This window comes from Leucoraja erinacea, chromosome 9 (genome assembly GCF_028641065.1).
Source record: "Leucoraja erinacea ecotype New England chromosome 9, Leri_hhj_1, whole genome shotgun sequence".
NCBI classification, from domain to species: domain Eukaryota; kingdom Metazoa; phylum Chordata; class Chondrichthyes; order Rajiformes; family Rajidae; genus Leucoraja; species Leucoraja erinaceus.
In genome coordinates, this window is record NC_073385.1 from 48,407,078 (window position 1) to 48,432,551 (window position 25,474).

Here is a 25,474-nt window from a genome sequence, read left to right on the forward strand (position 1 = left end):
GTTTCTTCATCTCAGCCATAGTTGTTCCATGAAGACACCTTCAGTTCTGGTGCTTCTAAAGTATCCTCCATTTTCCTGAAATGTGGTTTCCCTTCTGCATTGCACATGGAGCACTCACCTGCATTTCTTCAATTTCCTGTATGTCCGCTTTCACCCTCATCTCCTGGAATAGTTCAAAGATCCAACGGTTTATCCCTCCCAATTTCTGCCAGATCCAGCGTGATCCTACCACCAGTCACATCTGCCCCTCTCTTCATTTTCTGAATTCCACAGGGAATTACTTCACAATTCCCCAATTGACTCTTCCATCACGCCACTTCCTGGCCCATTGTACGTTGCCATGGAACAGGAGGAGATGCAACACCTGTTCAAACCAGGTGGAGCAACAGGTCATTTGTACTCCCTCCAATTTAGTGTACTATTTTCGATGTTGATTACTATTGTGGCTTTCTCTACAATGGAGAAACCAAATACTTGGCGATTGTTTTACAAAAAACCTTCGCTCAATCTGCGGAAGCGAATCTGAAATTCTTTTGCCTGCCATTTTAATTTACCATGACACTCCCACTCTCACCTCTCTGCCTGTAACCTCCGACACTGTTATAATGAGGCCCAAAGTAAGCTCAAGGACCAATACCTCTATGCATCCCAGAGGAACATGTTTTTGTATGAAAGCGACCCAAAGGCTATGGGTTAGTGGAGAAAAATAGTGATGAGGAAATATTAGTCAGAGCATAGGGTCAAGTGCCCAACCTCCAGCTTATTGTGTCTATCTTCAGTTTAAACCAGCATCTGCAGTTCCTTCCTACTACACTCTGCATCTTTTTTTTTTTGTTGTTCTTATTTCCCCTTACTTGGCCTAGACCCCAATTCCTACTTATTTAGTAATTTATTCTAATATTTGCCAAATGTTTTCCTTTCCTTGTGTTATCTTCAACGTCGCACAAAGACACTGATGCACAATGGGAAGCTGCCAATGAAATGCCATTTTATGGCTTTGTAGAACAGAAGTTGTTACTTTCAATAGTCATTCTTTGGTACCTGAAAAGAGAAATAGTAATTGGAAAGCAATCTATATCTGATTACAGGAAGTGCTTGACAAAGGAATAACAATACATTGGAACATTTCAAGATATAGGGGTAAACCACACAATACCTAAAAATCTACACACTGTGAGAAGTAAATGAACATCACAGGAGGAAAAAAGAGGTTATTTGACCCATAGTGTGCTAACTACCCAATTATTGCTGATGGTACTGCTTTTCTCCCCATATTTTTGTATTTTGTTTTATTCTTCTAGTAATTGTATAATTCTGTTTTGAATGTTACCATTGAATCTCCTTCCCCTGTCTTTTCAGGAAGTTGCAGCAATTTGCCATGTGAACATTTCTTAAATTGTTCTTTGGGTTCTTTTTACCAATCTACTGACCTTGTTTAAAAGAAGAAAAAGGAATCTTTTGATTAATTCTGTCAAACATTACCTGGATTTTGAACACCACTCTCAAAAATGTACTTAACCTTTTCATCTTGAAAGAGAACCATTGAGTGTTTCCACATGACTAAAGTCCTTCGTCGCCGTCTCTTTCACATCATGGCAATGGCATCCTTCCTCAGGGTGCTACAGAAAATTGAACATCACTGCAGCTGGGATCCAACATTACTAATCTAAATTTATCATGGAGCTCCATGCTTTTGTACTCTATAGATAAAGCAAATTATCCCATATACATTTCTAATGAGGCCTTCCTAACAGGTACTGCTACTGTCAAAGATGTTGTCCAAACATGGCTAGGTTTCTGCTGTTAAACTTTAGTTCAGGGTAACCTACTCACATCCTGTCGATCAAAATGTATCACTCTGCACTTCTCTTTGTTAATGTACTTCACTATGAATGAATGTCGGCAGCATAATGGTGATGATGCTCCATGGATAGATGTGATGGAATTAACCTCCTTATCCTCATCCTGTGAATACAATACATTGGTGATGAGACTTTCCCAATTGCAATATTTAGACTGTTATTAAATGTTCTTTTTATTCTACAAGTAAAACTGAAATTCAAAATTAATCGTTTTAAATTTATATTGGACAAGAATGAGGGAGAATCAGTTTGTTGATTGTTACTGACATAAAGCAACTATTGAGGAAAGTGTGAAGTTAAAAAATATCATTTTCTCTTTCTAGTACATGTTCTGCTCACCTTAGTGAAATTACAATTGGAAAGAGCATAATAATGAAAACTGTAGACATATCAGTAGTCCTAAGGCGTCTAAACTCTCTTGGCATTGGAGAAGGTGTTCCTTAATAGCAATGCACAATAAAAAAAGAACAGATTTATTGAGTGTAAAATTTCAAAGCTATTTTCCAAATTGCACCGTGACAATGTAACTACGGCACAACACAGCGAGAAATGTTTCTTTTAAAAACATTGAATATCTTCTCAGATAAATTTTAACAATGATCAAAGATTTTTATTAATATTTAATATCATTACAGAAAATGTTATGGTACAGTGTTGTTAAATGTCTTTCATTGCTAGGAATTACCACATGATTTGCTGGTACACTATTATCTGTACAATATCAATCTTTGTATTACTGTACACTTTTTTTTTAAATTGGTAAAAAGGCTGTCAGCACTTAAGGAAGCAATTTCTTTGTTCAAACGAAAGATTTCCAATTCCTGTCCAACTAGGTGGTCAGCTGAGACAGGTGGCTTCTGAGAAATGTCCCAGACGATGGCACTGAAAGGGTAATATACCGATCCAGTCCAGTCCAGCCACTCTGCTTTTGGCACTGAGCACATGAACACAAGATACAAGATAAAGAACAAGCAAAGCTCTTTGTGAAGCAATTATGTTGCGTACTAATAAGGATAATAGCTGTGTTTATCTAAGCTGGTATAAAGTAAGCAGACAGCCTTGCTAGTAGCATAAGTATCTGTATCTGAGGATGAGAAAACACAAGTTTAGCAGGCACCTACTGCTGTCTATCAAAAGCTACTGCTATTAGACCTGGCATTAAACACACAAAGCAACTGTAATGAAAGAGAAACTTTGCCCTGGATATGATACAGAATGGATTCAATGGATTTCTTTTCTCTCTCTCCCGTTTCATTTACTTTATCTGATTTCTTTTTGAAATTACTTCAAGATCTCAACAACATTGGTCAATTTTATCCAAGTCATTTAAAACTAACGGTGCCGTTCCATTACAGGATAGAGTCAATGATATGTAGACATGCACCAACCCTCCTCTTGTGGTGACATCATAGTCTTCCAATCACCATAACATCTACCACTTCACCCTTATGGAGCTCCACGTACTGCTCTGTCTTTGGAGGTAGCATCAACAGTCCATTTGCACTTCGCATACTCATCAGACGGCTACTCATCTGATTCCCTGCAGAAATGGAAGCAGAGGAATATTAAATCTAGGAGAAAATCATTGCAGATGGAACCAGAACAGAAAATGCAGTACAAGCAGACTGCATCTGAAGTAATGTTTCAGGTTAATGACCTTTCATCTTCATTGGCAGTGATGGATGTAGTGGCCATTTGGCCTGTTTTGCATGCCATTGATGATGGCATGTGCCTTTAAATTTTAGACTGCCCGTTATATTGTGGGTGGGATTTATGATGTGCTTTTGGGTGTGTTTGGAGCTTAGATGCTTGCTCAGAAGTCTAGGTTTTTAGATTAGTTTGGAGAGCCGATGGGGAAGGTTAACCCTTCTACCATGCGGGATCATGCGGGCCATGCAGGCCACATGCCAGATCTTGCCAGTGTTACGGAGACACAAGGAGTTTTCTAATGTCTAAAGTAATAAGCTGGAGTTTGAAGAAGATTGTTGTAACGAGTCGGAAGAAATTTGGATGTGTCTCACTGTTTTCTATCAACAATAAAGCATTTATTCATCAAAAGACTGTGTTTTGAAGCCATATCTGAGAAGAAGCTCTGATGGTCTCTGTGAGTGAGCTTGCGTGCGTTTGGATGACACCCCCTTCAACCATTCTCATCCAAATAGCGGCTAGGGTGCTAATTACCTGAAAGATTTGAAAATCTGCCATTACAATGGAGGAATTACAAAAATAATGTTATCAAAACTTGTGGATTAAACTAAGTGGGCAAACTCATGCTATTTCCTTAATTCCACTCACTTATCAATCTCTATTATTCACAGGCATGTTTCCCAATTCACCAACCATTTAACATTACTTTTGCTATATACTGCCTCAGTGACCATCACGGATACTGACTTTCCCACCAGTAAAACGATCTGTAATAGGCATTGACTTAATAATGCAGCCAATGTCATCAAAGATCCATACCACCCAGCCCATGGTCTCATTTCCTTCCTACCATCGGGAAGGCCTGATAACCCTAACCACCAGGTTCAAGAACAGCTTCTTTCCAGCAACCATCAGGCTACTGGACACTAAACAACACTATCCTCAGCAACTTTGACCTTCTATCCACTCTGTCTTTAATTGCACTATGAATTTGTTTCTCTTGTCCTATTAACGTTCCAGAATTAATTTACTATAGTTTTGATTATTATATATTATCTGTATATTATTGCATTTGCAGACTTGTTAAACTGCTGCAAGTAAAAATTAAATTGTTCCATTGTCTCTTGCAAACTTCTATAGATGTACCATGGAAAGCACATTGCTGTTTTGGGAACAGCTCTGCCCAAGACCTCAAGTTGGAGATGTAGCCTGGTACTTCACATATATCAGACTTCCCACCATTAACATCTTGGACTAGCAGACAACATAATCAAAGACTTGTCCCACCCCAGTCATTCCTTCTTCTCTGTTCTCATCTGGCAGAATGCACAGAAGTTTGAAAGCGCACACCAAAAAACTTGGTAAACTGGACAAAGAAATGGCAGATGGAATGTAACTCAGAATGTATTTTGGGAAGTTAAACCAGGGCAGAATATACACGGTGAAATATAGGGTCCCGGGGAATGCTGTAGAATAGAGCCCACTTAGTTTAATCCACAAGTTTTGATAACATTATTTTTGTAATTCCTCCATTGTAACGGCAGATTTTCAAATCTTTCAGGCAATTAGCACCCTAGCCGCTATTTGGATGAGAATGGTTGAAGGGGGTGTCTTCCAAACGCACGCGAGCTCACTCACAGAGACCATCAGAGCTTCTTCTCAGATATGGCTGAGAGACATAGAGGTACAACTACAGTTCTCCAAAAAGTGGTGATGCAAGTAGACAAAGGTAGCTTTGACTCCTGGTAATAACCTTTCTGATTATTCATTTCCATTGCCTTCTGGATGTTTGTTTGCAAGGCCTCCTGATGCCCTGGAGACATTGCACTTCTGGCCTGCTCTGCACTTTCTTTCATAAGGTTTTCAATGCAATAGCCAAAATCAAGAAAGCTCACTTTATCTCAATATGTAGCTGTCTTCAGTGTTTCTCAGGCTAACTTCAGTTGTATAGTGATGTTGATTTTAACCCAGGTAAAATACTGTCAATGCTTTGATTTGTTTATAAAATAAAATAAACACATTAAGATAAATGCTTGTACATTTATCTTTAAATTTTATTTCAATGATTAGCAGTAATCATTTGATGAAGGTGGGGTCTGGTGAAGAAAAGTTGTGCCTTCTTTGGCTCCAAGAAATGGAATAGAAATTACAATATATATAAATGAATATTATTGCTTCATATAATAGGCAGTGTATAGTACTGGCCATATTGCACCAGCAATCTACATGTACATTCATTGGAAAATCAGAACTTCAGTCCCTAGATCTGTTTACCAAATAAATGAGCCAGGCAGGTTATCAATATTCATGACACTATTTATGTTCCGTAGTGAAACTGGTAGATTGTCACTGGAAAAATTCTTCATTCATCTCCAACAACGACATCAATCGATATCCATAAACAGCAACTGGACGCCTCCGTGGAAGTCTTTGACTGACCATTTTTTGGCCATCCTGTCATTGGGTAAATGGATTGTGTTGTAAAAGGACAGGAACCCAAGGGACATTTCATTTGCTAATTAGAACAGTCTCCAAGTAAACCAAAGTGGCAGCCAAAATTAGCCATTACCTGTATGTTCCAAATGAATAAATAATCATACAATATGTTGCAGTTCATAACCACAAACATCAGCTATAGTTCTTTAATGAAACCTTTATCTCACGATAGATTATTATTTTAGAATATGCTACAATTCAGTAATAGCTTCAAAATTCTCACCTGTACTCTGTGCCCAGGGCAATGGTTCCTGGTGGTGCCAAGTCAAAATACAGCGGTGATATTCAGGTCGTGGATCCAGTTTTACATCACAGGACAACTGTAGTAGAATAATACAAAACTGAGTGGTTTTGCAGGGTGTGAAAGATTGCAGCAGAATCTGGATCGATTGGCCAGGTGGGTAGAGGAATGGTTGATGGACAGAGAAGTGTGAGGTGTTACATTTTGGGACATCGAACAAGGGCAGGACCTACACAGTAAATGGTAGGCCCCTGGGTAGTGTTGTAGAGCAGAGGGATCTAGGAGTACAGGTGCATGGTTCCTTAAAGGTCGAGTCGCAGGTAGATAAGGTGGTCAAAAAGTCTTTTGGCATTTTGGCCTTCATCATGTCAGAGTATTGAGTATAGAAGTTGGGAGTTGATGTTGCAGTTGTATAAGACGTTGGTGAGACCGTATTTAGAATCTTGTGTTCAATTTTGGGCACCAAGTTATAGGAAAGATATTGTCAAGCTTGAAAGGGGTCAGAAAAGATTTACGAGGATGTTGCCAGGGCTAGAGGGTGTGAGCTATAGGCAGAGGTTGAGTAGGCTGGGTCTCTATTCCATGGAGCGCAGGAGGATAAGGGTGGATCTTATAGAGGTGTACAAAATCATGAGAGGAATAGATGAGGTAGATGCACAGTCTTTTGCCCAGAGTTGGGGAATCGAGGACCAGAGGACATAGGTTCAAGGTGAAGGGGAAAATATTTAATAGAAATCTGAGGGGTAATGTTTTAACACAAAGGGTGGTGGATATATGGAACAAGCTGGGCCTATCCCACCGTTTAAGAAACAGTTAGGTACATGGATAGGACAGGTTTGGAGGCATATGGACCAAGTGCAGGCAAGTGGGACTAGTTTAGCTGGGACATTGTTGGCCAGTATGGGCAAGTTGGGCCGAAGGGCCTGTTTCTACACTGTATCACATAAAATAGATGAACAAAATCAGCAATGTATTTTACATTTTCATTTACATTGCTTAATTTATGGCACCAGAGGTGTTGAAATACCATACACATTTACGCTCTCGCACTTTTTTTTCAAGACTGAGGAAGAACGTCACCACATGATATATAAAATGGTACTAAGTATATAAAAGGAAATGCAGAAAAATTGACATTGCGATCAAAGACTGACTTATTTCTAAGATAAATCATACTCTCCAATGTTATTCCATGATTAGATATTATGGGGTATTAAGTTGACTTGTTATACATTTTTAAAGGTTACTAATGGCATTGGTTTTGGTGAAGGGTGAGAGAAAGGTTTAGGGGAGAGAATTTCTCCTTATAATCGATTAACATGTGCACAACTGTGGACAATAATTTGGTAGAAAAAGATGGACTGAGATACTATGTACTAAGATTGAGACAATTCCACATGGTGTCATAGAGTTATACAGCAAGGAAAAAGGCTCTTCGGCCAATCTCACCCAAGCTGACCAAAATGCCCCATTTGGTCCCATTTGCCCACTTTGGGTCCATTTTCCTCTAAACCTTTTTTTGGTGTTTTTGTGCAAATGTTTTATAAATGTAGTTTTTGCACCTGCCTCAACTACTTTCTCTGGTACCTCGCCCTCAGAGTGAAAAAGTCGCCCCTCTGGTTCCTATTAAACGTTTCCCCTCTCACCTTAAACATATGTCCTGGAAACCTAGTTCTTGATTCCCTTACCCTGGAAAGGAGATTCTGTGCTTTCAAAATAAAAGTTTGTATGTGTTCCTCACATTTCAAGTAGTATTAGATGTACCTCAGGTAAAAGCTCATTTGACTGAGTCAAGTTGTGGTTTCTATTCCCCATTCAGAAACAATGAGGACTACTGCATTATCAGATTGCTATCTTTTGGATGTGTCATTAAGTTGAACCCCTTGCCTTCTCAAATGGATGTGAATGATTCTACAACACTATTTTTAAAGGGGATTAAGATATTTACACAGGATACATTGACCAAATATATAATTTAGTCAATAATAGTGAGCCTAAATTATCGAGATATTATAACAATATTGCCCAAGATCGACTGAGAATGGAAACATAGGTTGGGATTAAGCGGAAGGTTGACATTGCAACGAATCTGAATAAATCTGATTAGGTAGGCATGGCGAGATAAAACTTTTGCTCCATATGGACTTGTGCCAGAAAACAAAGATAATGGCTTCAGTTTTAAGCTTATCCAGCATCAACTATACTGAGGCAACAAAAGGGTTGGGAAAGTTGGCAGGGAAATGGATCTTGACATCATTGGCTCACTCCTGGACATAGGGTAAACTGTAGATAAGTAAGACAAGGTCAAAGGGTGATTACAGGAAATCTTCCGTAATTCCTACCACATTCAGTGATAATATTGGAGTGAAATGAGAAACGGCAGCTAGATATTTTAGCTGTGATTGGATCAGAAAATGTTAAGTAAAGCATGGTACAATGATAGGGAACCAGTTGTGACCAGAAGTGCAGAGAGGATGGGAAGAGAAAGAATATAATAGTTACAAATGGAACATATTTTCAATCAATTGTTTTGGGAAATCGTCAATGAGGTAGGAAATTATTCACAAAGGTCAGGAAAAAAATTGGACAGTTGGGAGTCTAATGGGAATAGGGTTTGCGGCATAGATTGATCATGGACAAGACACAAGGGATGATTGGGACAAAAGAGACTGCAGAGCCAAAATCATGACCAAAAAAACAAACTGCTGGAGGACATCAGTGGACCAGGTAGCATCTGTATACGGAAATGGATATTTCAGGTCAGGATCTTCCTCAAGCCTGGAGTAGAGAGGAGATAGTTGGTAGATAGAGATGAGGGGAAAGAGCTGGAAAATGATGCATGGATCCAGGTAAGGAGGAATTGATAGGTAGGTAAGTCAAGTTGGGAGGGGGAAGGGGGGGGGGAGAGAGAAATGTGGAGATAGAGGGTAGTAGGGAAAAGGTCAGAGGTGGATGATTAGTGAAAAAAGATGGTGGAAGAAGGAAAAGGAACTGGGTGATTAGGTTAGTGTGTTAGAGGACCTGGGTAGATCAGAAAGAAAGAGAAAATTAGGTCTTTATCAGAATTTGGAGCTACCATAGCGCACGCTTTTGTTTTTGTACAAAAATCCAAAAATTCTGGTATGAAATATTTGATATTTTTTCAAAATTGATCAAAATAAAACTGGTACCAAAACCAGAATGGATTATCTTCGGAATATCGGAAGGTAACCCTGAATTAAACGTGTTTCAGAAGAATTTATTTAATTACGGGCTAATAATGGGAAAAAAGCTTATACTTAAATTCTGGAAAAATGCGCCCACACCAACAATAAAAATGTGGATATCAAATATGTTTGAAACATTACATCTGGAAGAGATGAGATTCCTCTTAGCAGGTAAAGCAGACCAATTCCAAAAGAGATGTTTCTGGACAAGTATGGGTGCAATAGTAATTTAAAAAAAAACATATATAAATAAGTATCAGGACCTGGTAACGGGAGGAAAAATTAGATAGTCCCCTTTATCGGAGAATTTAATAGAGCGATTGTTTCTATTTTCTCTTTCTTTCTTTTCTAGGGTCTATTTTCTCACTTTACTTCCTTCTCTAACTTCTTTTCTAAGGGGCTTTCTTTTCCCAACACTCTTGCACTTCACGACTCTTGCGCACTTTCTTTACTTCTACCTTTTTCTTAAAGCTCAAAAAAAATGAAGCGGTACAAAAAATGTATTAAGATATATGTGTTGTGTAGTATTGTAATTTACCGTACTTCTAATAAAAATAAAATTAAAAAAAAAAAAAAAAAAAAGAATTTGGAGCGGAATATTAGGTACTGTTCTTCCAATTTATGTGTGGTCTCACTATGGCAACGAAAGAGGCTGTGGACAGGCAGATCAGTATGGAAACGGGAAAGGGAATTGAAGTGGCTGGCAACCAGGAGCTCCAACAGGCCCTGTTGGATGAAGTGCAAGGAGCAAGTGAAGTGCTAACCTAATCTACGCTTGGTCTCACCATTGTAGAGGAGGCCACATCGAGAGTACCGAGTGCAATAGGGGTACTTGCAAACTTCTATCACACCTGGAAGGTTTGTTTAAGTTCATGAATGGAAGTGAGGGAGGTGGTGTAGGGACAGGTGTTTCACCTCATGCAATTGGAGGAAAAAGTGCCAGGGAAGGGGGGGGGGGTGAACCAACCAGGGAGTCAATGGTACTTCCCAACCTAAAAGATTGGAGTGTGTGGATTGTATCATGAAATCAGCTGGTGCAGTTGCATATGATGCAATAATCAAACGGGTCCGTAGGAGTTCGTGGATGCCTCGTAGTGGCTCGTACGAGTAAAAAGTAACAATATTTTTCATCACGAGTATATTTTTACTTGTGGACATTTTTCACAGCGTTGAAAAAACGTCACGAGTTTACTGGATTTCCCGAGTACCTACCTTTAGCATTACGAGCTGCTATGTGACATCCATGAACTCCTACGGACCCGCTACAGACATTCTCCGAGTTCGACTCAGGGGAAAACTCGGGGGAACTCTTGAATTACCTCATACAGTGGGACAGGCCCTTTAGAATCAAGTTAGAATTAGAAAGGAAAAGTTGTGCCTAAGTCTGGAGCCATTAGGGGAAGGTTGAGTCGAAAGCAACAGTTAGACAGTGACTTAAGGGCCTGTCCCATTTGGGCGTCATTTGTGCGTCATTTACACAACAGGCCAGTAGTGATTGTCGCGCAAAAATCGTCTAGCAGTACAGTGGCGCGCCAAGTTCTCTTGAGAGCTCTACTTCTTTTGGGAGCCATTTGCGATGTCGTTCGTATTTAGTCCGATCTCTGTAGCAAGGATTTTCCCAGTGAAAAATGTTCAAAACTACGCATGCTTTATACCCGGGTGGTCTCGTGGTGGCGGCACTCAAATGACGTGCAAATGGTGCGCCGATGGCGTACGGGCGGCGCATGGTTGCGGACGTTGACGCACGGTGACGCATAATAAATTAGCATAGGCAATGTTCGTGCGTCACCGTGCATAACCATGCGTCACCACGCGCTACACGTTCACCGTCTGCACGTCAGCGTGCGCAAGGGATACGTCACAGAGGTGGCGCGCGAGGATTTTGAGCATTCCAAAATCCTGCGTGTCACTGCATAAGCCACAACGCCTCACCACGCGCCATGCTGCGCGACACGACGCAGCAACCAATTTTTAGGAAAATGCAGTGATTGAGCACCCGAAGTAAAGGTGTTGAAATTCAGTTCATATTATACTAATACAATATATAGTTGTAATTACTGTGGTGATTTATGGGACCCTTTAGTACATAGAGGTGGCTCCAATAAAATAAAATACAGTGTTTTCAATGTTATGAAGGTAATTATGCACGTGCGATGACTTTTCACATAGAGGGTGTGGGTATATGAAACAATCTGCCAGAGGAGGTAGTTGAGACAGGTACTTTAACAATATTTAACAGGCATTTGGACAGGTACTTCAATAGGAAAGGTTTAGAGGGATATGGACCAAACGTGGGCAGGTGGGACAAATGTAGATGGGGCATCTTGGTCGGCATGAGCAAGTTTGGCCAAAAGGCCTGTTTCCTTGCAGTATGGCGATGACTCAAATTGGAGAACTGAATGTGAATGCAGCTATGTATGATGCCCTAGCAGAGAAGTGATCCATTGGAATTACAAACCTTTGGAGATCTCAAGCACAGTTTGCAGTGAAGAGTGTAATGAATGAGCAGAACAATGCAATGAATGTATTTATAACCACGTCAAATTACAACTCTATATTGATGTGAGTAGTTGAACTCAGGTATTAGATTGTATCATCGAAATAGTTGATGTTTATATACACTTAAAAAATAGACAATAGACAACAGACAATAGGTGCAGAAGTAGGCCATTCGGCCCCGAGCCAGCACCGCCATTCACTGTGATCATGGCTGATCATCCACAATCAGTACCCCGTTCCTGCCTTCTCCCCATATCCCTTGACTCCGCTATCTTTAAGAGCTCTATCCATCTCTCTCTTTAAAGCATCCAGGGAATTGGCCTCCACTGCCTTCTGAGGCAGAGAATTGCACAGATTCACAATTCTCTGGGTTCTTTTTTTCCTCCCATCCCCGTTCTAAATTACCCCTTATTCTTAAACTGTGGCCCCTGTTTCTGGATTCCCCCAACATGTTTCCTGTGTCTAGCATGTCCAAACCATTAATAATCTTATATGTTTCAATAAGATACCCTCTCATCCTTCTAAGTTCCAGTGTATACAAGCCCAGTCGCTCCATTCTATCAACATATGACAGTCCCGCCATCCCAGGAATTAACCTTGTGAACCTACGTTGCACTCCCTCAATAGCAAGAATGTCCTTCCTCAAATTTGGAGACCAAAACTGCACACAATACTCTAGGTGTGGTCTCACCAGGGCCCTAGACAACTGCAGAATGATCTCTTTGCTCCTCTACTCAACTACTCTTGTTATGAAGGCCAACATGCCATTAGCTTTCTTCACTGCCTGCTGTACCTGCATGCTTACTTTCAGTGACTGATGAACAAGGACCCACAAATCTCATTGTACTTCCCCTTTCCCCAACTTGACACCATTCAGATAATCATCTGCCTTCCTGTTTTGCCTCCAAACTGGATAACCTCACATATATCCCCATTAAACTGCATCTGCCATGCATCTGCCCACTCACCCAACCTGTCCAAGTCACCCTGCATCCTCATAGCATTCTCCTCACAGTTCACACTGCCACCCAGCTTTGTGTCATCTGCAAATTTGCTCATGTCACTTAAATGTATTAAAGGTAGGTGTACCTTTAAGAAAAGAGTACACCATGTGGTATGAGCTTGATATGTTGTTGTACCAGGCACTGCTGTTTGATTGAGACACTCTCTTCAATAAAGGATGTTTTGTTCATAGCTCTACCTTTGTTTATTTATTTACACAAATAACAATACAAAGAAACATATGCTACATAGAACCAATTACTGAATAAAAATGACTGGAAATGTATTTGACCTACCCTGGCTTTGATGATGGTGGGTCGAGGATCAAGGATTCCTTGCATTTTCCTCAATGCAGGGATTACAAATAGATTGCAGGTAACAACTGCTGACACTGGATTGCCTGCAAGGAAATCATACTGTTGTGAAATAACAACATCAGGTTACAACAATTAACTGTGGCATGCAAAGTGAATCATGCCTGGAACCAAGCAGGCCACTGCTCCAACTCCAAAAATTCAATTATATCCACACTTGGAGGTCTAATCATTCTGTGCTCTTTGATTCCTAGAATTTTCTTGCGATCGACTGAGTTACTGTGGCGATTGCAATGGAAACGCATGCTGGTTGTGCCAACTGTATAAATGATTTGTTATTCCTTACACCTCTCCCCCAAATTGTTTTTGAGACCTATCAGAAACAAACATAAAGATGGTGAGAAACTGAGAAGTTTCCACTCCAGACTGCATGAAATGACTTACAAATTTATTTTGATTTGCCAATAATAAGGTTAATTCAGAAAATATTAACCACACAACTGCATTAGCTGGACCTTATTGTACTGGCAGATTTGGAGTTAATTCAAGAGTTCCTGCTTGGATCCAAAGAAAACTTCAATTGGGGTCAAAACTGCCTCCACCATTTCTGTTTTCTGCAGTTCAATGAAGTGGATTTGGAAAAAAGTGAGACAAAGAGGTTGGGTGAACGTATGACAAGGGTATTCATCGTACCTGTCAATTGCAAGGCATGTCCTTACAAATCTGCTGCTTTGCACCAGCTCTTTGTTGTGTTAATTAGTTACCACAAATTAGATATAATTAATGCCGTTGGAAGAAATTCTTGGGCTTCACATAAACAATAGAATGCCACAAGCTTTCCTTTCATAAATATAAAAATACAATTACTGTGAAATCATCACAGTGGGAAGTGAGTTATGAAGAGTATTTTTGCAAATCAGATTGGACTAATTAGGCTTTATTTTCCTAATTATTATTCAAGCTTCAGCACTACCCACACTGAAGTTCACAACATAAAAAAAGCATTCAATGTACAACACAGGTCATTATGTGCTCAACATTACACTGAGGTTTTGATTATCATACATGCATGTTTCAAAACTGCTATTCAGCTAAAATAATAATTTTACTATTCAACCAAATGAGATGTGAATGTTCAGGCTACAATTGGCCAAATACTTGTTAGTGTAGAACAAAACATTATATCAATATTTAATTATTTCAGTAAACCTTATGATTGCAAGACATTGTTGGTTAAGATCACTGACGCAAATAGACTCCCATGAAACAGTTTGTACAATTATAAATCAATCTACAGAGAGACACAATTCAAAGAGAAGTATCCTGGTTTGAGCATTTGCTGAATTGTTAATGGTAGTAATTTCAATTTCAATTTACTTTCTGAATTAAAATTAGCAACTTTTATCACCTTAGTAGGAAAAGCCACACTTGTTGCTCTCATTAAAAAAAAAAAAATTAACAATGCGCAAAACACAAAATGTGCACTTATGAGATCTGTTCACACAACAATTGCTTTTCTGTTATAAAGTTACATTTTGTCTCCAAGCAGAGTAAGGCAGTTTGAACAATTCTGTTCTAGGCAATATTACCAAGTGCCACAATTATTATGAGTACGATTTTGAGAATATTTACAATTACTTTTTTTAATTTGTTGATGTGATGTCTCCAATACATATTAAATGACCTACCATTCTTCCCTTCAAACATTTGTCTTTTTTCCTTTTCCTAATTCACATACTGTTCGCGGCTTACTGGGCTGATTCATTTCACCAACTCATGGAGCCACGGACAGGTGAGTACAAAGAGGAGCCACAAGAGGGAGCCGTGGAGCCTGAAGAGAGAAGATAGAGAAAGAGAGAAACCAAGCGCACTGAAAAGAGAGAAGCAGCCTACCTGGAAAGATGCCAGATGGAAAGAAACAAGTTATGGAAGCAGGTAGCCAAGAAAATTGAAATCCAGAAGAAACTAATGGAATCAGATGAGAATGCGAAGATGGTGCAATCTAATATGGACCAATTATTCAGCCTCGGCCACGAGGTTGGAGACCAGCAAAACTCACTGCTGAGTTTACAATTGCCTGAGGGAGAACTCGAAAGGCACACCCAGCGGTTCCAAGAAAGAGTGGAATTTTTCTATGGTCTTGTAGAGTATGTGAAGAAGTGGTTACTTGAAATCGAACAAATTACGCATTCTACAGTCAGAAGTGCGATGCAACAAGGTGTTGAAGTGGGAGAAGAAATTGGACCACAGGATAGTACCTCAAATGTCTCAACACGAAGATCTGGACGAAAATCTGGTTCTGTAGCCAGTTCAACTACAAGGGTCTCTGCTCAAATGGAAGCCGAAGCTGAAGTAGCTGCTCTCTCACTAGCATCTACCGCCTTGGAGAAAAAATATGAGATTGAGGAACAAGAAGAACAGCTGAAGATAGAGGCTGAGGAATGAAGTGAACAGCTGAAAAGGCAGGAAGAACAACTGAAGAGAGAGGCTGAGGAACAAAAAAGGGGTTGAGGAAGGAGAAGGAACGGCTGGGAATAGCCACAAAGCTGGCAGTTACCGGAGCAAGGAGGGAGATATTGGAAGGCCAAGGATCAAGATGTGACTCGAGAATATCTCAGAAGAAAAGTTCCTTAATGGAAAAGGACAAGTAGCAGCTAAATCAAACCCACAGCCAGAGCCACTTTGGTCTCGCGACTCAGAGTTGGCACTGAGTGGGTGGGCAGTCAGCAAAACTTCATTTTGGCAATAAGGAGCTAGACCGAAGCAAACAACTTTTGGGCTGTCTGTTGAGGCTCGTAATAAGCCAGCAACCCAGCACTCTTCTCAGAGGCCCAATATACAGGTTTGTACAAGCCAAGATTTTCAGAGGCCTGTTTATTATCCATCTGCACCCATCAGGGACAAACAACTGGTCATGGGACGTGCCAAAACTTACCCAGACCAGCACTCTTTTCAGAGGCCTGTTCATCATCCATTTGCGCACAGCCAAGGATCTCAAAGTCAATTCTATGAATGAGTGAGGAATCAAACGAGAATCAGCGAGCTCCTAGCTCAACAAAATCTCTCTTCCACCTTACCCCCAATGGAAATTCCTAAGTATGATGGTGATCCTTTGCAATATGAAACTTTCATAATAACGTTTCACGAACGAGTGGAAATAAAAACTACTAATGAAAGAAATCGCTTACGATTTCTAGAGCACTACACAAGTGGATATGCAAAGCAGCTTGTAATAAGTTGCTGAAATGTGGCTGCAGAGGAGGGCTATCAAATGGCAAGGAAATTGCTCAAAGAACATTTTGGTAATGAACAGAAGATTGCTAATGCATACATGAAGAATGCCTATGCTTGGACAACTATCAAGGCAGAAGATGTGAAGGCATTACATCAGCTCGCGATATTTCTTAGAGGTTGTTGTAGCTCGATGAGAAATCTCGACCACATGGAAGAAATGAATGTTGTTAGTAATATGAGGACAATCATTCTAAAACTGCCCTATAAGCTTAGAGATAGGTGGTGGGATCGAGCAAGTCTGATACTGGAAGTTGAGAAACGAGAAGCCATGCTTCCTGATCTGGTGAGTTTCATGGAAATGGAAGTATGATTAATGTCAAATCTACGCCATGGAAATATTCAAGATCCTAAACCAGCAACTGTTAAAGGTTCTACTTTTACTAAAACAAAAGGAAGATCAGGACCTCAGGAAAGCAGTTTTGCCACCGCTATAATACCTATAGAAACAAGTCAAGTCAAGTCAAGTCAAACAAGTTTAGAAGCGGAACAACATGCTTCCTGAACACAATCATGACATATTATTTTACATAAAAATGGAAAACGTTCTGTACAGTTAGTTCCCTGTGAGAAATCGTTTACAGTCCATGGAAATACTGCATTCAACGGAGGCGTTTGCCTGAAACGGCAGCAAGTCTGTTGCAGGGGGGGAAAGGTCTCTCATGGTTCTACTGTTTATACTGAAAAGAAAAGGCAGAGTCCTTGGCAGAGACCCGAACCATGGAAAGCCGGACAAGATTTTGCCACCCGCTGCGTAGAAGCACTGGAGGTTCCTCGGAGACACTCTGAATTTCCTCAATTGCCTGAGGTGGTAAAGGCGCTGCCTTGCCTTACTCAAGGAGATGCGTGTGATTGTCATGTCAGAGATGTGAGGTCCCAGATATTTAAAACAGTTCACCCATCCAAGGTGGTGTCGAAAATTCAAGAAGACGGAATATAAAGAAAAGATGGACTTCATAACGGAGAAGGGAATCTGCTTTGGATGTTTGAAGAAAGACACATGGTTAAGAGTCGTATAACTTGTAATAAGTGCAGACAAGATCATCCTGAATTACTTCATACTGAACAGAAGAATACGGAAAAGAAGCCGGAGCAAATTGAACAGAAGGAGAAGCCAGCTACTAATGATGCTGTTACCTCACCTCAAATAAATGCGCATGGGCCGGGGTAGAAACCTGCATTTTCTCCATCTTATCAGTAAAGATAAGGAGCAGTCAAGTGAATACACTGATGCAAATATATGCATTTTTCGATCATGGAAGTCCGGCTACCTTTTGCACAAAAAGCTTGATGAGAAGGCTGGACATCACAGGAGAAAAGATTAACATTTTCTTGCGTACCATGAATGAAGAGAAATGCTGCGATAGTCATCATATTAGAGGTATGGAAATATCTAGTCTGGACGAAGACAATCTGATGTGTTTACACAAGAGACCATGCCTGTTTCTCATCTATATATTCACAAGCAAGAAGACTTGAAACAATGGCCTTACTTGAAGGATGTCAAGATACCTAAAATAAATTCTGGTATTGACCTACTTATCGGAATGAATGCTTTGAAGGCATTGGAACCTAAAGAGTTTGTCAGCAGTCAAGGGGAGGGATCATTTGCTGTGAGAATCCTACTCGGATGGGCTATCTATGACTACTTGAGAAGGAACAACAGAAGCAGCAACCAGAATAACCACCCTGCTGCTGCTGTCAATCGGATATCTACTGTTAAATTATAAGAGCTATTGATCAAGCAATACAATCACGACCTCAATGAAAGTACCAGTAAGGAATCAGAAGAAATGTCCAGAGAAGAGTTCAAGTTCTTGGATATTATGAACTACTCAGTAAAGATGATAGATGGACGCTATTGTCTAGACGCCTTTCAAATAAGAAAATGTTAGTCTGCCAAATAACCGTCGCATTGCAGAGCAACGCACGCAGAATCTGAAACGCAAATTTGGCAAGAATACGAAATTTCATGATGAGTATACATCGTTCTTAAAGGACATGATTGACAATGATTATGCCAAAATGGTACCAACAGACCAGTTGAATCGAAGTGACGTAGAGCTTTGGTACATTCCGTACCACGGGGTGTATCACTCGAAGAAAGGGACCTTGAGGGTGGTCTTTGACTGTGTTGCAGTTTTCAAAGGACCATCATTTAACTGTCAATTACTGCAAGTTCCAGACCTTACCAACTCACTCATTGGAGTTCTTATTAAATTCAGACAAGACCGATTGCTTTGATGGCTGATATTAAAGCAATGTTTCATTAAATCAAAGTATCAGAAAAGCATATTGACTATTTGCGATTCCTATGGTGGCCTGATGGTGGTGCACAACAAGATCTCATTGAATACCGGATTAAGATACATCTCTTTGGAGCGGTGTCATCACTAAGTTGTGCAAATTATACATTAAGGAAGACTGCCGCGGACAATAAAGCTCACTTTCCCAGAAGAAGTGACAAACACAGTAAAGAATAATTTCAATGTGGCTAAATGCTTAAAATTCATGTCTTCGGAAGAGGAAGCAATTCAAATGGTAAAACATCTGACTTCCCTCTGTAATAAGGAATAATTCATGCTATATCAGTGGATCAGCAACAGCCGTGTTGCATTGGAGAGCATTCCACCAGATAACAGAGCTAATGAGACCAGGGAGTTGGATTTGGACAAAGACAATCTGCCAATGGAAAGGGCACTGGGACTGCACTGGTGTGTTGAAACAGATGTGTTCCAGTTCAGATTCCCAATTCAAGAACGACCATGTACTAGACGGGGTATCCTATCCGTGAATGGTTCTGTTTGCGACGCTTTGGGATTTCTCGCACCATTTACACTGCCAGCCAAGTTGATTTTGTAGGATCTTTGTAAGGAAAAACTTGGATGGGATGAGAGTATAACGCAAACTTCCTCTCAGCGATGGACAGAATGGTTAGCAGATCTCAACAAGATCTCAGAATTCAAAGTGTATGAAGCCTACAAACTATGGTCGAATCAGATATGCACAGCTGCATCACTTTTCAGACGCAAGTGAAAGTGGCTACGGTACTGTTTCATATCTAAGACTGGAAAATGATAACAATGAATTAAATGTTGCATTCTTAATGGGAAAGGCCAGAGCGGCACCATTGAAGCAAATGACAATTCCCATAATGGAACTTACTGCTGCAGTCTTAGTTGTTAAAGTTGACATAATGCTGCACAAGGAACTACAGCTTCAGCTGGAGAAATCTGTCTTCTGGACTGATAGTACAAAGACTTAACAATGAGAAAAGCGTTTTCTAACATTTGTTGAATCTCTTGTGCAGACGACATGTATCACATGGAAAAAAAAGCTTCTGGAGAACATCGCTTCTTAAGATAGATCAATGTACCTTTCTCTTTGGAGAGGATGGCCAAGCCTGATTTGATCTCCATCGAGAAATTACAGGAATGTTAGGAAGGATTCATCAAACACAACAAATGACTTAATTACGGTCCATCATAGAGGTTAGTGAGAGGACTTGGGTTCTTAAAGTCTTGTTAAAATTTGATATGGATAAGAGATTGTTGAAATATTTCATCCTGAAAAACTGAAAAGGTTGAAAAGCAGACCCAGTTTTCATCTTGCAAGTTGCATCTAGGATCTTCTTGACAGAAACAGAATTATCTCTGTCTGTCAAGACATTAAGAAGAGATTTATCTGCCGGAGTACATGGTGTGAGACATCAATTGTATTTATCGATGGAACAGGACTTCTGAGATAGGTTTTCCCTGGACGCAATGCTGCCTGCTACTTCTCTCAAAAGATTTTCATATGCAACGGCATATCATTGGCTGAGAAAAAACCGGCAACTGAAAATTGTGAACAGAAAATTGGCGACTGTCAGAGTTGTGTGGAACAGCAGGAAACACACACATAGCGTACATCCCTTCCTTCAACCTGATTTGACTCCATTATGCAGGCGTAGGAGTAGATTACTTCGGGCAAGAGGTTAAGGGGGCTAAGTCTGTCTGAGTGCATAAACAGAGCACACTTGAAGTGCTATGCCAGAGGTGATACGGAGACACACTGCCGAGATCAAGTTTTATGATACAGGCGATTTTTCAGGAGGTTTGGTGCTGTAATCGGCTGAAAAGACGGCTAAAGCGACTGTCAGTGTACGGAAAGTCCTTCACCAGCCCGTTAAGGCGGGGGACAGGGCAAGCGGGGGGGGCGCTGTCTGAGTGAAACTCACACGGTGCTATGCCTAGGTGATACAGACACACACCGCGATGAACAGGAGGTTTGGTGCTGTAATTAAGACGGCTAAAGCACAGTGTATGGAAAGTCCTTTAAAAGAGGGGGGGGGGGGGAAGGGAGAAGAAGGGGGGAGAAGGAGGGGAAACAACCTTTAAGAGGCCAGACAACTTTTAAGAAGCCAGAGATACACGGCTGTGAAGCTCGGCGGACATTTAACATTACCGGTCGGTTATCCTTGGTTCTGAAAACTGCTTACGTTTTTTTCCCCAACGAGCCAATGAAATTCACCGGTCAGCACCAGCTACAACCTACAAGAACCTATGAGAACCTTTGTCCTCCTGGCCACCCACCTACGGCATGAGAATTCTCGCTACTCTCCATGGCGGTTTCATTCTAGTCGCCGCTAATTTTTCAACATGTTGAAAAATTTACAGCGATCATAATGAGGCCATAATGAGTTCCCAGAATGCGGGAGCTCCTCACGACCATGAAGGCGACTCCCCGGAAACCACCTGCGAACATGTGATGTGGCGATTGCACAGTCTCCTGCAGTGGCCTAAAAAGTCACCTAAGTGGGACAGGCCCATTAAGATCAGATAATGGAATGAATTTTGTTGGAGCGGAAAGAGAATTGAGAGAAGCACTTAAAAGCTTAAATCAGAAGAAAATCCAGAGTGTTATACATCTGGATGGGATAGAATGGAATTTTAATCCTCTTGCGGGATCTCATTACGGCGGTGTTTGGGAACGGTTGATCCGCATCGTTAGAAATGTGCCACGTTCTGTTCTTAAACAACAAGTTTTGGACGATAAAGGATTGCAAACTTTATCATGTGAAGTTGAAGCAATTTTAAATAATCGACGGCATTACTAGGAGTTCCGATGATCCGAATGACCTGGAAACGCTTACACTAAATCATATTCTTCTGTTGAAGACCAATCCAATGCTACCATCTGGGCTCTTTGTGAAGGAAGATTTGTATATTAGACGCAGCTGGAGACAAGTACAATATATGGTAGATCTTTTTTGGAAAAGGTGGACACAAGAGAATTTGCCTCTAATCCAAGAAAGACGACGATGGTTGAAAGTAAGTAGCAATTTTATTCTAGGTGATATCGTTTTGGTGGTTGATTCTACTGCACCACGAGGTTCCTGGTTGATGGGAAGGATACTGGAAATCATGCGTACAGGACGACTTCAGACTAAGACCGATAACCAAGATATGTCTGCTTCTAGAAGGCGAAGGTGAAGATGGAAGAATCCTTAAAGAAGCATGGTTTATATGGACTTTAGTAAGGCCTTTGACAAGGTTCCTCATGGAAGGTTGGTTAAGAAGGTTCAACTGTTGGGTATAAATGCAGGAGTAGCAAGATGGATTCAACAGTGGCTGAATAGGAGACGCCAGAGGGTAATGGTGGATGGCTGTTTGTCGGGTTGGAGGCAGGTGACTAGTGGGGTGCCTCAGGGATCTGTGTTGGGTCCTTTGTTGTTTGTCATGTACATCAATGATCTGGATGAAGGTGTGGTAAATTGGATTAGTAAGTATGCAGATGATACCAAGATAGGGGGTGTTGTGGATAATGAAGAGGATTTCCAAAGTCTTCAGAGTGATTTAGGCCATTTGGAAGAATGGGCTAAAAGATGGCAGATGGAGTTTAATGCTGATAAATGTGAGGGCAATGGCAGGACAAATCAAAATAGGACGTACATGGTAAATGGTAGGGAATTGAAGAATGCAGTTGAACAGAGGGATCTGGGAATAACCGTGCATAGTTCCTTGAAGGTGGAATCTCATATAGATAGGGTGGTAAAGAAAGCTTTTGGTATGCTAGCCTTTATAAATCAGATCATTGAGTATAGAAGCTGGGATGTAATGTTAAAATTGTACAAGGCATTGGTGAGACCAAATCTGGAGTATGGTGTACAATTTTGGTCGCCCAATTATAGGAAGGATGTCAACAAAATAGAGAGAGTACAGAGGAGATTTACTAGAATGTTGCCTGGGTTTCAACAACTAAGTTACAGAGAAAGGTTGAATAAGTTAGGTCTTTATTCTCTGGAGCGCAGAAGGTTAAGGGGGGACTTGATAGAGGTCTTTAAAATGATGAGAGGGATAGACAGAGTTGATGTGGACAAGCTTTTCCCTTTGAGAATAGGGAAGATTCAAACAAGAGGACATGACTTCAGAATGAAGGGACAGAAGTTTAGGGGTAACATGAGGGCGAACTTCTTTACTCAGAGAGTGGTAGCGGTGTGGAATGAGTTTCCAGTGGAAGTGGTGGAGGCAGGTTCGTTGGTATTATTTAAAAATAAATTGGATAGGCATATGGATGAGAAGGGAATGGAGGGTTATGGTATGAGTGCAGGCAGGTGGGACTAAGGGAAAATAATTGTTCGGCACGGACTTGTAGGGCCGAGATGGCCTGTTTCCGTGCTGTAATTGTTATATAAGTCCGAATGCTAAATAGAATGCATATTACTTTTGTATTTTGATATATGTTAAGCTTTTATAGCCCCTTTTTTAAAATGTTTATTGGTAACTGCTTCGTTATATATGTAGAACAATTAGGGGCCGCTATATAGGAGTCATTAAGTCAGTATATTGTAGCCATATCTAAATTTTGTTACATTTTTGTCTTTATCTGTCTGTATTTTTGTAGGTTCGATTTGATATGTAGGGGTGTGTCTATTTCTAGAGGAGCCCAGCGAGTCATTTGGGTCTCGGAAGGATGGTGAGAATACAGTTTTTTTACCATTCATTCACACACACACACACAAAAGTTAATGAGACAACATACTTTCATATGATTTATATGACATGAATGGAACAGCGATTAAGAACGGAAAGTGACGGATTATTTCTTTGCTGTGTACTACTTCAATAAAGGACCATTTAATCAAGTAACAGCGTTTGGAAGATTCGTTTTTACTATCTTAAGTGTGTGATGAGTGCGAAAAATATACCTCCTAGTCATCCCCGAGGAGTAATGGCTATCGACGTTGGTCTTTGAGAACGTCGTAAAGACTGCCATTATAACATATTTGAAACTATATTTTGTGGATCTGGACATTTCAGGATCTAGACCTCTTTCATTAATTTAGAGCACAAAAGGATTGGAGAATATTCTTAATGTCAGGAGGTAAGACAATGGTGAAGAGAGAGTAGTCCATCGTCTCTCTCTTCAGTAAGATGATGGCTCGCTGAAAATTCGAATAAAGCTTTTTTTTTCAGGTTAGAGTTCAAATGGAGATGTTAACCATATCTGACGATCCAGAAATCCAAGCTGTGAAAACATCTCAAAAGGATTCACAGCTGGAAGTGGTTTGCTGTACGTCACGCATATCTTTCACATTACTTTGTATCTTGAGAGATAGATTTTGTACATTGTATAAGCTTGCAGGCAGCATAGCGCTCTTCCTGATCTGCAGAAATTGAATTATTGCTTCCAAAAAGCCACCTTCATCCCTTCCATTCAACAGTCACAGTGTCCATTGGAAGAGAAAGACCCTATACTGTATCCTTACAGTCAGTTATATTTACTGAATCTGGGATGTCCTTTTCGCACAATGTGGCACAAAGGGACTCTGCACTGTAACTGGAAGTTGTTCATGCTGTGATGAGGGGGAATGGGGAACTGGGGCTTAATAAATCATAGAATTTATGATAAAAATAATACAAAATTAAAGTTTCAAAGATTCATTTTCCAAAAAAAAAAGATACTTTACAGGTATTCACAGTTGTTTACTTCCTTGATCACCTTCATCCTTGGTAATTTCACATTGTTGCCATTATAGAAACCTGGTTAAGAGAGGGCAGACCTGGCTTCTTGTTCAAGAAGGAACTGCAGATGCTGGAAAATCGAAGGTACACAAAATTGCTGGAGAAACTCAGCGGGTGCAGCAGCATCTATGGAGCGAAGGAAATAGGCAACGTTTCGGGCCAAAACCCTTCTTCAGACTGACCTGGCATCTTAATGTTCCAGGGTACAGATGCTTCAGTTGAGATAGAGGTGGGAGTAAAAGAGGAGGGGGTGTTGCTTTATTGATTAAGGAGGAGGTCACGCAAACATGACATTACTGATGGCTTGTTCAGTGAGGCCAGATGGGTGGAGCTGAGAAATTAGAAAGTAATGATCATCTTGTTGAGAGTGTACGCCAGGCCCCCAAATAGTTAACGGCCAATATGCCAGGAGATTGCAGGCAACTGTAGGACTAACAATGTTGTTGTATGAGATTTTAACTTTCCCAATATTGACTGGGAATATCACAGCGAAAAATATAGATGGGGCAGAATTTGTCAAATGCATTCAAGAAACTTTCCTCAGGCAATATGTAGAGGGTCCTAAATGCAGGAGAAATCATTTGGACAGGTACATGGATAGGAAAGGTTTATGGGTTAAAGGATATGAGCCAAACGCAGACAGGTGGAAGAGTATAGGTGGGGCACGTTGCTCGGCGTGGGCAAATTGGGCCGAAGGACCCGTTTCCTTGCAGTATGACTCGATGACTAATCATAAGGTGATCATAAAGATACATGTGTTGATAATTACCAGCCTAAAACACTGTGATTAATTGTCCAGTGAATTCTGCAAGTTCTGAAAAATAACAGGACAGTTAAGACCAAGGTACTACTGCGCAAAGCAAACAGTGGAGTTCGGTTAAACTCAGTTATTAATTTTGGAGCTTTGCAA

At 40.5% G+C, this 25,474-nt stretch overlaps 1 protein-coding gene across 6 annotated transcripts in view; it reads right to left on the reverse strand.

The window, feature by feature from the left end:
• Nucleotides 1–2,446: 2,446 nt before the first annotated feature.
• The window catches only part of LOC129700352 (gephyrin), a 459,263-nt gene continuing 436,235 nt past the window's right edge, over nucleotides 2,447–25,474 (reverse strand). For all 6 annotated transcript variants that reach the window (XM_055640758.1, XM_055640759.1, XM_055640762.1 and 3 more), the window contains 3 exons: nucleotides 13,250–13,353; nucleotides 6,229–6,325; nucleotides 2,447–3,402 (listed from right to left, as the gene is read on the reverse strand). In XM_055640758.1, coding sequence (XP_055496733.1) covers nucleotides 3,269–3,402; nucleotides 6,229–6,325; nucleotides 13,250–13,353 — 335 coding nt within the window. In that variant the 3' untranslated portion in view covers nucleotides 2,447–3,268. The remainder of the gene's footprint in view (nucleotides 3,403–6,228; nucleotides 6,326–13,249; nucleotides 13,354–25,474) is intronic.